General features: G+C 39.8%; 1 protein-coding gene across 1 annotated transcript in view; it reads left to right on the forward strand.

The window, feature by feature from the left end:
- The first annotated feature begins 7,327 nt into the window (after window positions 1-7,327).
- Window positions 7,328-12,010, forward strand: part of nup210 (nucleoporin 210) — a 28,275-nt gene continuing 23,592 nt past the window's right edge. Inside the window, exons 1-6 of the mRNA XM_073471120.1 lie at window positions 7,328-7,934; window positions 8,261-8,400; window positions 9,681-9,812; window positions 10,450-10,546; window positions 10,772-10,922; window positions 11,593-11,725. Of these exons, the coding sequence (XP_073327221.1) occupies window positions 7,774-7,934; window positions 8,261-8,400; window positions 9,681-9,812; window positions 10,450-10,546; window positions 10,772-10,922; window positions 11,593-11,725 (814 nt within the window). The 5' untranslated portion in view covers window positions 7,328-7,773. The remainder of the gene's footprint in view (window positions 7,935-8,260; window positions 8,401-9,680; window positions 9,813-10,449; window positions 10,547-10,771; window positions 10,923-11,592; window positions 11,726-12,010) is intronic.

The raw sequence follows: 12,010 nt of genomic DNA on the forward strand, positions 1-12,010 counted from the left end.
CTCTGTAATCCCCCTCTGGGGAATATCCAGTCAATACCCAGTCTCCTCTGATTGGTCAGCTCACACAAGCCAGAGCCAGCACCGCTAACAACAACAGAGCAGCTGCGCTAAATCAATTCTTACTTGCCAAACTAGCCACTATGTATAAATTATGCAAATGAATGACATGGTAACTTAGTGTGATGTCACTAAGTCAAGTAATTAAAGGCGGGACTACTGACGAGGCGTTTCAGAGCAGTGTTTTCTGTGGGAGAGAGGAGCTTCTGTTGGTGTGGAAAATGAATACATTCTATATGATATGGCACCCTTTTATAGACAATTTCAATAATTTTTTGGGGGGGCTATCTCCTTTACCTTACACCACTAAATGTGAGAAATATATGTGCATAAGATATATAACTTTATTTAAAAACCAAAAAAAAAAGCACCAAACAGAAGTAAAAAAAAAACAAAATGTATCTCAGTCTGACCTTGGCAGTCAAGCTGTGCTTCCCTTCAGGAGACACATGTGTGACACAGTTCCCCTGAAATCAAGTCCAACTTGATATTGACGCAATCTTGTGATCATTAATAACCTGACACATGAGCTAAGTGGCCCTGGCTCATCCCAGAGGAAGCTGTTATCGCTGTTCCGTGCGGCCCTGCCCTGCTCTGGAGCCTAAAAACCCAACCATGCAACACCATAAAACACCATCAAAGGAAATCAAATTTTACAAGCGCCTCTCTTCCACAGATGTTGTCCAAACCCCACAGATTACATAACACACATTAGACATAGCCACCTGCAGCAACATGTCTGTCGCAATACGCTGTGTTGTGTCACCAATTACCACTTCAGATGTAAATTATTCCGTGTGTCATTTCAACAACTCTATACTCTGCCTTTTTTGTTCCGAATTGTAGTTTCAACAGACCCTACACAAAAATAAATCATCTCTATAAAAAAATCAATGGTTGAGGAGAAAGGAACCCGATAATGCTTCATGCCTTGTAGGTTTGGAACATTTGAGGCCCTCTGACTCCAGAGAGATGTCCTCATGTCACAGGCAGGGAACAAATGGTCTGTTCCCCCCACAGTAGTTGACCTCTCCTTACTCTTCTGGGGCTGGAAACCCTCAGCTCGGTAATGGCTCTCAGCCTGCGAGATAATGTCATCTGACACGCACTGATTTGGGAGAGGTAATTGCACCCCACACTGTTGTAATTTCTCATTCATGCATGTTTGAATGGTGACTTATGCCACTACTAATTGCCCAAGCCCACTGACTGCAACCCTGCCTCGTAATAATGTACCTAATGGGCACTTTCTCTATTTCACACTCTGGATATTGAATTAAAGTTTAAAGTTTAATACGCTGTGTTTATTATTTGTTCTCCCAGCGCAGTGAAGTCATTCTTGCCTCAGTTCTTTTGACGATAGCATAGCCTCAATATTCTTCAGGGCTTTCATTTAAACTGATGCCAGTGATGGTGACATCATTGTCTTCTCTGGCTCCCTGATGCAGCAGGCGTTTAATGTTATCTGTCCGTTGTGTGATGCATTGTCCTGATCTTCTGCTCTTGTTTAAACAGGTGGATAGAGCCTTGTAATGTTTGTTGTAACCTTTGTTAGGTCAGAGAGATGGGGTGGTCTGGGTTGATATATTGTATACATCAGACCACTATCTGTTCATTTCATGAGTCATTTCACAAGGACCTGAAGGTGGAATCATCCTTCGACATCATCCCATTACGGTGTTGTGTAAGGATTATGTAAGAATCCCACATACAAAGTGCCAGATGATTATTTTTATTATTCTAATCACAGTGGTTTGGCTGTAACAAATGGCTAATGACCAATAAATTTTATAGATTCACCAAAAAAAACAAAAACGTTTTTACTCCTCTGGTCAAGTATGTTTTCCATCAATACACTGCTGCCGGTCTGTAAGATAAAGTGAAGAGAGGAAGTCTTTAAAGTACACCAGCAAAGGCCGGGCACTGTGGCTCTGCGGGGGGCTACACCACGGGAAATTAAGACCCAAATGTAATGTGGTGAAAGTGACTGCCCACCTGGGTCTTGTAAAGACTTTCCAGTGTGTAGTTAAAAGGCATGTGTGCTGGGGGGCTGCTACCCCACAGCACAACAGCTTTTGGCTCAGCTATTAAATGGCAAAATGTTTGTTTCCACTTCACTTCTGTGTTGAATATTTAACACCACTAAACCTGATGTGCTATCAAAACCATGGTCATTTACTCGATGTGAATTTAAATGACAATTTTTGAAAATAAAGAGTGCTTAGTACACATTAAATGTGGGGCACGTGGAAGCATTTTGGACAGATTACACCTCCATTGTCCATGATCGTGAATGCATAGAGCTGCGAATGCAAACCCACTCAGCTCTATCCACCTAATGCCTAGACCGTAGAAATGGCAAGGGAATTTAAAGCATGTAGTTAAGATTGTGTAAAAGGATTTAATACTTGCAGAACAGCTCCACAGGCAGGCCCTGTTTTACTTTAAGTGGACCATTTTAATCTGAAAGTAAAAAAAAGTATATCACTTCTTGAGGGAAATGTTGATATTTAAGAGAATTATTGTGAAAAATATATATCACCCAGCATTAAGGTTCACCAGATTGCTGAGTCAAGGCCATCTGGGCATCAGTAGTCTTATCACACACAGTGAGAGCTCTACCATGGTAATCATTTGAGCCAGTCCCACCTCCTTTTTTACATTACTTGGAACACACAAAATAGCTCCCTGAGGCAAAGGCTGATTCCACTGGATAGTTACACCTTTTTATTATGCCTACCTACAGCAATTTTAACTGTGCCTCACACCTAGGGGACCTTTAAGCTGTGTACTTCCCAAACTGTTTCAAGCAGTGACCCCTCCAAAGTCCATTACATTTCTGGTGAAAGCCGAGATGAGAATATTGCCATTGAGTAAGCATTTAAAGTAAGTGCTATGGCCCTCTGCACCCACTTGTTTGGACCAAGCCAAGCACGGTGGCCAAGAAAAGTTCCCGACTTTACACAAGGAAGGATGTGAATGCTGATGCATGCCAGATGAGGAGACACTGGACAGAATTGCAAAGCAGCTGCAGCCTTTTGTGACAAAGGAAAATATTGCATGTGCAACACATGGGTGTTGCCGTGTGTTTTTATTTAGTCTAATATCGGAGGTGAAATGCTTTGATGGTTTCGGTGTGTGGTATAAAATGCTGCACAATTGCCCAGCATAAAAGTGAGATTCCAATGTACAACACATTGAAACCTGAAAGGTCAACCTTTAAAGGTGCAATATGAAAGAATTGGCAATTATACTCCCAACAAAAAGGATAACATATCACCAGATTACCACTAACTGCTGCTAACTGCAGCTCCCATTAGCTAATTAGCTCAGTTAGCCATGCAGCTAGTGGTTCAGGCTGGGAGCCTGAAGTACCAGGGGAGTGTTGGCATTGCTTACACCGCTAACACAGGAGCTTTGGACCGCTGCAGGGTGGAGCCTATCAAGATGATGAAGACACGGCAGGGACATGTAAAGGCGTGTTTCTGCAACATGGTACAAAAACATCTTTTTTTTTTTACATTCTGTAGAAAAATGTATTTATATTTTGAACATTTTTAGCAAAAGTTCTTAAAGTTGCACTTTTAAGAATTACCAGTTGATTAAATATACTACATTCAGTAACTTCTAAAGGTTGTGACTGTTTAACTAATCAAAAACACAGGCACAAAGTCAGACAATTTAAAAGAAAGAACATTTGAAAACTTCCCCCTTTTTGCTGAACTCTGACTGTGCCAGATCTGAACTGAGGAAATAGCATAATGATCCAGCCAAGGCCCAGAAAACAACTCTACCTTACAAGCACTTTTCCCCTTTGAATGAGTTCAGTCTGCTGCTGCACTCTGTGTTGTCTAGACATGAGCTTCTATGTGAAGTGCTACAGACACAGCGTGACATTCAGGTATTGTTTTCCATGTTCCCAGACATTACATCATTCCTCACATCAATTGTACGCTCGTTGCCCATGGACAGGGTACAAAGATGAAACTAAATGTAGAAGTGAAGGCCACATAGAGCGGCTTTGTCAGAATAAATGAAAGTCTTCTCAGGTTTCATTGTCAACTGCATCCAACTGAAGAAAGATACGTTGTTTTTTACCAACCCAAAATAACTCGGAAAAGTCAAGCCAAGTTTGGCAAGTCGTCACTTTAAACCAAGTGACTTTGTAGTGTGAATATACAGTATATGTGTAGATTGCTGCAGATGCAACTACATGGTTGCCCTTAAAGTCAACCTATTGGAACGGAGCACCAGTCAGCAATGGGCTTTTATTGCTATGCGCTCTGACTCAAACAATATGTCACCTTTGGCACAAAGCAGCATTATGTTCCACACTTCAACACCAAAGCTAGTCAAGCCGTGCATCTGTCTGTGTCTAGAAAACTAGAGGCACAAACCAGGAGGAGCACTGATGTCATAACTTCAAAGTGGGTGAGAGGATGGATCAGAAATAATGCAGCCAACTGAATGAAGACTGTAATTAAGATTCTGTTAACAATTCATGGTTTATCTCAGGGCCAAATTTAATGCCAGAAAATGATCTCACATGCAAACAAATGAAGAGAACATAAGATTTGAGACTTTCTTGCCTTTTAACAGCACTGCACTTTCAAACATGTTGCCATTTTTTTTTAACCATATTTTCCTGAACCACTGTTTTTCTTTTTTTTGTGGTTAAATATGGTATTGATGTAAGGGCAGTGATGACACTTCCCTTGCTTGCCTGTATACCATAGAAAAAACATGTCCCCTTTTCTCTGCCGTCACCCAAATCCGGGTGAGAATGATATACAGGTAGCTGTCAGTGACACCTAGGGGTGAAAAGTCGTGCACTGCATGTTCTTGACTGAATACTGAATATCCAGACAGCCAAACTCTGAATGCATCCAATGCAAAATTGACTGGCAGCCAGTTCATGTTGGTCTTCCTTTTGTGGTTATTCAGATTAATTCGTAGCTTATTCTACCATAATACAAATCAATCAAACTGTGCACAAATTATTCAGTTACTTATGCCAGCCAACGCCTTAATGCCCTGCACATTAAGTTCATTCACCATACAGAGCAGACATTCCCTATGTAGGAGGGCAGGCTGATGTTTGATTTGTGTTATCTTAGCGGTCAGAGTCCATGGGTAGGTGAATCTATTGTCTACCAGTGTCTAGGATTACTCAAACATGTTATTACAGTCAGTTCAGTGTGTGTGCAACTTTATGGCATTTGTTTTTCATGATTTTGTCATATGGACTGCATTATGGTGCTTAAATTTCTGTCCACCACTCTGAGAGGGACAACAAATCAGAAATATTCTCAGTATACAGCTCAACTACACTTCTAGAATCTTGAAATCAAGACCAGAAGAGCAAGTGGGGTGAATTTAAGGGCTTTGGGGTTGTATTACATAACCAGTGGCATGGCAGTTGCTGAACGAGGTGTGCCCAAAGAGCTTGCTGATGCCGCTTGACCATATCTGTAAATGGCAACCACAATCACGTTGTGTACATATTCTGTCATCTTCATGTAAACACATTAGATGCATCTATTTATGAATAGGCACAATGTGAGCACAGCATTAACTTATAACTTGTTATGTAGTTAAAATGGAAAAGTTAGGGATGCACAATATTATAGAGTATAGATATTTTTCAGCCGATAAAATAAACGATAACCTGCTTCTCATGGCTGACTGGTAATTTTATATTTTAATATATATATATATATTTTAAGTTCATAACCTGTAGTTTATGCACATCTTTAGTTAAGAAAGGCTAAAATGTAGTAATGATTTAATATTCCATATCTCTAATAAGATTTGTGGTGTTTAAACTTTTAGACTTTTTCCCCTTTCTAAAAATTACAGTTGCGTTCTCGTCCTCTGAAACTGTAAAATATGTCCAAACCAGCAATGACATGTTTGGCTCTCTAGTCTACACTGTGTGTCTCCCACCAGGTGCAGCAATTTGATGTCAGGAGCGCAACAACAGCGTGTTTCTTTGTCTTCTTTTCAGTGTTTATTCCGAAGATCAATTTTCAAGGTGCTACTGAATCAGAATGTTTAGATGCTGCGTGTAATCAGTAAATTAAACTTATTTGGCTTTATATAATCGGCTTTATTTATCTGCTATAATTTTATTGATAATATACAATGACCGATAATATTGATTTTCCCAAAATTTTGACAAGACAGCCTCAAGATTAGATAGTTATGTAAGAGTCTTTTGATTTTGGTTGATTTTGTAATTTATTGGTGCATTTCAACAGACATATCTACAACTTGAATGGCCCTCAGTAGAGCGCATACCTCCACCCAACAGTCCCCGTTTGTACTCACTCACAGATACCAGCCACCTAAATACGTCTGATTTTTTTGTCAATATCCATGCACTATTCCTTGAAAACAACAAAAATGTTGAAAGGTTGCCTATCTCGCAATGTAATCCATTTAGTAGTATTTGCGTAATCCTGCTGACGAACCAACCCACCAGCAAATAGAGAGCCAAAGTCAAGTTCCCGTCTGCTCTATTGGACCTTATTTCAGAAACACTTCGTATGGTAGTGAATGGAAAGAGACTAATCATTTTTTTATCCTGTCTGAATTGTGCCATGAAGTACACATATGATGTCAATTTAAAAGATAATTTTTCATCTTGAGAAAGTAGCAATTTGTCTTAAAACTAATGAAATATAAGACTGTGAAAATAAGTAATAATAAAGACTACACAGCCAAAACCTGTAACTTAAACATTGTAGAGCTGCTCCTTTATATTAGCAGCTCACAGAACTAACGAACCACCCTTTCACATAAATGCAGTTTTCAATATGGCCAGTTTTATTGTGATTTTCATCTTTTTTAGTACCTTTTTCTTTGCCGAGTTGGTGTTTTACTTAAGTGACGACAAACTGCGACTTTATTGACTTGGAAAATCCTCTTTTAAATTGACAAACATCATATGTGTAGTTCATGGCACCATTCAAGCGGGATGAAAAAATGTATTTATCTCTCTCCATTCACTACCATGTGACTTAGAGTCTCTATAAACAGACACAGTAAACCTCATTTGCAGAGGTTATTAATTAAATTAGCACAAAGAAGACACAGTGTGAACAAGGGACCCTTCCCTAAGGATCTGAGGACTGAGGCTCTTCAATGTGAATGGGTTCAGTTCAGTTCAGTGGTAGAAAACAAACAAACTGTACCTTTAAGAAGACGCGTCATAGCCTTTGTTGCCCGCCCATGTTTATGACGTTTCCCCACTCCCGGCATGCACACTGAGTCCAATTATTGCTAATGGCGGGTATTTGTACTAAATATGCTTATTTTAAGCTAACATTTGCTAACTTTACACATTAAAATGAAACCGGAGAGTCCAAAGTTATAATTGCTGTGTGTTTGAAAGCGTCTCCGAGGATAAACAAAGCGAAGGAGCTGAGTTAGAGGACTGAGAGACAGTGTGACTGTTATTATCATGTGGCTGCTGTCCGTTAACAACCGACTCAAACTGAAACTACACAGGAAGGCGCCGTGAGTTTGAGTTGAGAAATAGCTTCAGAGGCGATGTTAGCTCACTTAAACGTGTGTCTCAGAGCCACAGCTTCAACATTACGGCACATGCAGCTAACTTAATGGGACGGAGGAAGTTTAGCTAGTACAGAAAGTTAGCGTTCATTCATTCATTCGTCCGTTGCCAATAAATCTCCGCAATCTCATGTGGCGGAAATGATTTCCTTCAAGTTGTCAGTGTTGGCGTTGCTGTTATTGATAACGGTGACTCGAGTTCACTGTTCCTCCAAACTAAATATTCCCAAAGTGTTGCTGCCGCTTGCCAGAAGTACAAAAATTAACTTCACACTGGAAACTACTGAAGGCTGCTACAGATGGTAAGTCGTAAACCCTCGGGTGTCATATTGCATAGGGCATATGAGGCCACATGGCCCAGCGTACTGTTTACAATGCAAGTGTGTTCACGGCAGTGTGTTGGAGCCAGAAAGCTGCTCAACACTTTAAAGTTCATATGAGTTTTTGTTGGATATCCTTTTTTTTTAAAAACTTTTCTTGTGTCACAGCAAAGTGTACATTATCATTATAGCTGCAACTCCAAATATGAAAATGTTATTCGACCTCAAACCTACTTTGTGATCAACATAAGGTCAACATTCTTATTGTGATAAATAAAGAACTACTTTATTTTTGTTTCTACATCCAGGTCCTCCAACAGGCCAGAAGTAGCAAGCATCCAGGCTGTGGATGAAGACAGCAGCAAAGGCTGCTCTCGGAAAGCTGTTGTCCAGGCGCTCTCCACTCAGCCCTCCAGACTGACCAGCATCATTATTGCAGAAGATGTTGGTAAATAATACACCTACATACACATACATAAACACAAGTGGCGCATTCAAGAATTGTTCCTATGTGTGAGTTAGGAAATAGATTCGTGTGTAGAAGTAGTATACGAACCAGCTGGGGGACAACATTTCTTCACTTTATGCTTTTATTTGCACAAACATACAGTATAACTATAGTATATATACTTACATACAGACAGGCATTCAGTCACACAAACCGACTTTTGGTTATGGCTCATAATATGTTGAACAGCAGTCAACAGCTGTGCTGTGAGAACAGCTGTGCTGTGAGATCAGCTATACTGACGTTTAAAAGTGATGACAGAGAAGGTAAGACAGATGAAACATGTTTTACTTGGTCTAAATGCTGCACATGTGTTTTCATGCTTGCAACGCATGCATAAAGTGGGTAAATCAACTCTAAACTTTATAAATAATGTGGCTGCTAAAGACAAGGAGATAATGTCAGTAAATACAAGCAAAATACAGACGTTTGTTATCCTATTTGAATGTATGTATGGGCTGGTATTTTCTGAAATCCCTGATAATACTACTCCTGTGTGAATAGGGCTTCAGACAATTATCACTTGAACAGAATGGAACCCTGAAATGTGGATTTAAGATTTTCAAATGGTCGCAGTTCAAAATGCAGGTGATATAAAAAAATATCTCTAGACAAAAATGTACTCTGTTCCCTTCAGAATAGCAAATCCAATCGACATCCTCTCGGTCTGTTGCACAACACTTTTTTAAAAATGTTATTGTTCCTTGTTTGCGATTGTGAAATGCAGTATGTCATCTTTTGCCTGTGGCACGGTTGGCCAATCATGGGTGAATGGCAGTTGTGAGCATTATCTCTGTAATCAGAAAAATCTGGCATATTGGCCCTTATACAAACATCTTGGTTGTTTCTTTTAAGCAAACAAACAACAAAAGGTAAGACTATATGTCCAGACCACTGTCACTGAATGTGGACTAACGCTCTCCAGCTGTTATGCCACTTTCCGTGACTGCTCCAGACCGGAAAAGCCACAATATTTGACTTGGTAGATAACTGTACAACATTTTGCCAGGAGCAGAGGATGCTCGAGAGATCTCACCCTTTTTTGCTATTTCCATACACTTGATAAAGAACGTGTTTTAGCCAGGGGGTAGATTTATATACTTTGAGCCTCAACGAGAAACTGCTCTCGTAAAGACATTTGTTTTCCTTGTTTGGTTAAAGTGCAACACTGTGCAGTTTGTACTGTGTATAAGGTGTTTTGTCCCCTCTTCCATTTGCAGTTACAGGGCAGGTACTGCGTTGTGACGCTATTGTCGACATCATCAGCGAGATCCAGATAGTGTCGACCACCAGAGAGCTTCATCTTGAGGACTCACCACTGGCGCTCAGAATTCATGCACTGGACTCTGAAGGTAACGTGTCCTGGTTTATCACAGGATAAAATGATTCTCATTGTATGCTACTGATGTTGTTAAGAATTAAATATCTCCTTAAGACTATAAAGAGTAATTTAGATCAGTACTCGTAGTATTAGTTAATTCTTTCTCCTGTTGAAACAAGTCTGTGTCGTATTGTGTATTAGCTCTTCTCTAGGCTTCTCAGAAAAATGACTAAGCAAGCTCTAGACAAGGGCTTCTTTCCCCTCAGGCTGCTTCTGTGGGGTGGCTGTTTGTTCTGTTCGACTGGTTCCATTTAGGGCGGACACACTTAGTTTAATGAGCTGTAGCTATAGCCTGTATCTTTCTGATGATCACTCCAGGGCCTGGTGTTTTGTTTTTGTTTGCTTTGTTTTAAAAGTAGATTTTAGATTCCTTTGATGGAGTAGATTGCAAAAGGACGGCAAGTGTCCTGTAATGAAATGCCTATTGGTTTTGTTTTTGCTAATCTGACTGCCAGGAGCTTTCAGAAAGTCGTGCTCAGCATGCATTATTCATTCAAATATAGTGACCTCAGCCTTATAATACAAGTGGAAAATTTCACTCTGTGTTTTGATTAAAATGTGTGATATAAAGGAGTAGGGCCTGACTCTTGTCTTTTTGTATGTTGCAGGAAACACCTTCAGCACCCTTTCAGGTCTGGTGTTTGACTGGACCTTAGTGAAAGACGTAGATGTGAATGGATTCTCTGACTCTTACAATTCATTACGGTATGCTTTCCTGTATAATACTCCTCTCAAACTCCAACCTTGTTTTTTTTTCTTTTTAATCTGATGGCAGACTGAAGGGAGACAAAACCTACACTGAATTGTGAACCTAACCATAATATATCCTCTTTCTCTAATGGCTAATCAATCTTGAGGTCAGATGCGAGTGGCCATTGTGAGTTGAGTCTCAAGTATATTTTTCTAATTCATCTCTTTTCTCTCCTCAAGGGTACTTAAATTCTCTGAGTCCACATACAACCCCCCAACTTACATATCTGAAATGGAGCGTGTTGGGAAACAGGGCGATATTATTTTGGTGTCAGGACTGAAAACAGGACATGCCAAGTTGAAGGCCAAAATACAAGAGCCATTGTACAAGGTAAGGATGTTTAAACCAGCACAAAGTTGAACAGCCTCAGACGAAGGCATTGTGTTTTTGGGTTGTATGTACGTACATGTACATATGTCCCATTGTTATGAATGCGATATCTTAAGAACGCCTTAAGGAAATGTCTTCAAATTTGGTACATGTGTTCACTTGGTCTCAAGGATGAACTGGTTCGATTTTGGTGGCCAAAGTTCAGCAGTCGAGGTTATTGTAACCTCATGGCGCCCAATTCTAGTGAATGCAATACCTCAGAAACGCATTGAGGGAAATTCTTCAAACTTGGTAGAAATGTTCACACTGACTCAAGGATGAACTGATTAGATTTTGGTGGCCGATAATCAAGATCACTGTAACCTCACAAAGCACATTTTTGGCCATAACTCAAGAATTCGTATAATGTTTTATACACATGTCTAAGAGGATAAAATGATAAAGATATGGCATTTGATATCCAAAAGGCCAGAGGTTAAATGCACTGTGACATCGTAATATTCTGCAAAAAATGTTCTGCCATTATTCAATACCATAGCTCAGAAACAGGAACTTGACTTGTGTGCGGAGGCGGTAATTCTAGTTTGAACACTGCAACCACTTTATTCTAGTTTGTCACGGCAGGAAGCTGAAGATTTGTTGTTCTGTAACCATGGTTTCTGTGCTACAGGATGTGGGTGCAGCAGAGGTGAGACTGCTGATTTTAGAGAACATCATGCTGAGTCCCGCACACGATGTGTACTTGCTGGCGGGAACTTCCATCCGGTATAGACTCCTGAAGATAAGACAGGGCACGATGACAGGTCTGACTGTGTTTAGTAAAGTAAAGTACAATATATATATATTTTTTTTTTTTACATAGGCATGTCTCTAAAACTTTTTTTTAATTTTTATTTTTTTTTATCAAACTCACAGGTCTTTAAAGTTCAAGCATTAGTTTGATACTTTAATGTGGTTTATAAATGTGGTTAAGTCATTGATTTCACTCACTGTGACCAGATGAAAGGAGTTGCTGTGCCATTTTTACAGTTTTACCTTGTACAGAAATGCCAGCTCTTAAGCTAATTTGCGTTTGTGTTGTGTTTGTC

Source organism: Pagrus major, chromosome 7 (genome assembly GCF_040436345.1).
Source record: "Pagrus major chromosome 7, Pma_NU_1.0".
NCBI lineage: Eukaryota > Metazoa > Chordata > Actinopteri > Spariformes > Sparidae > Pagrus > Pagrus major.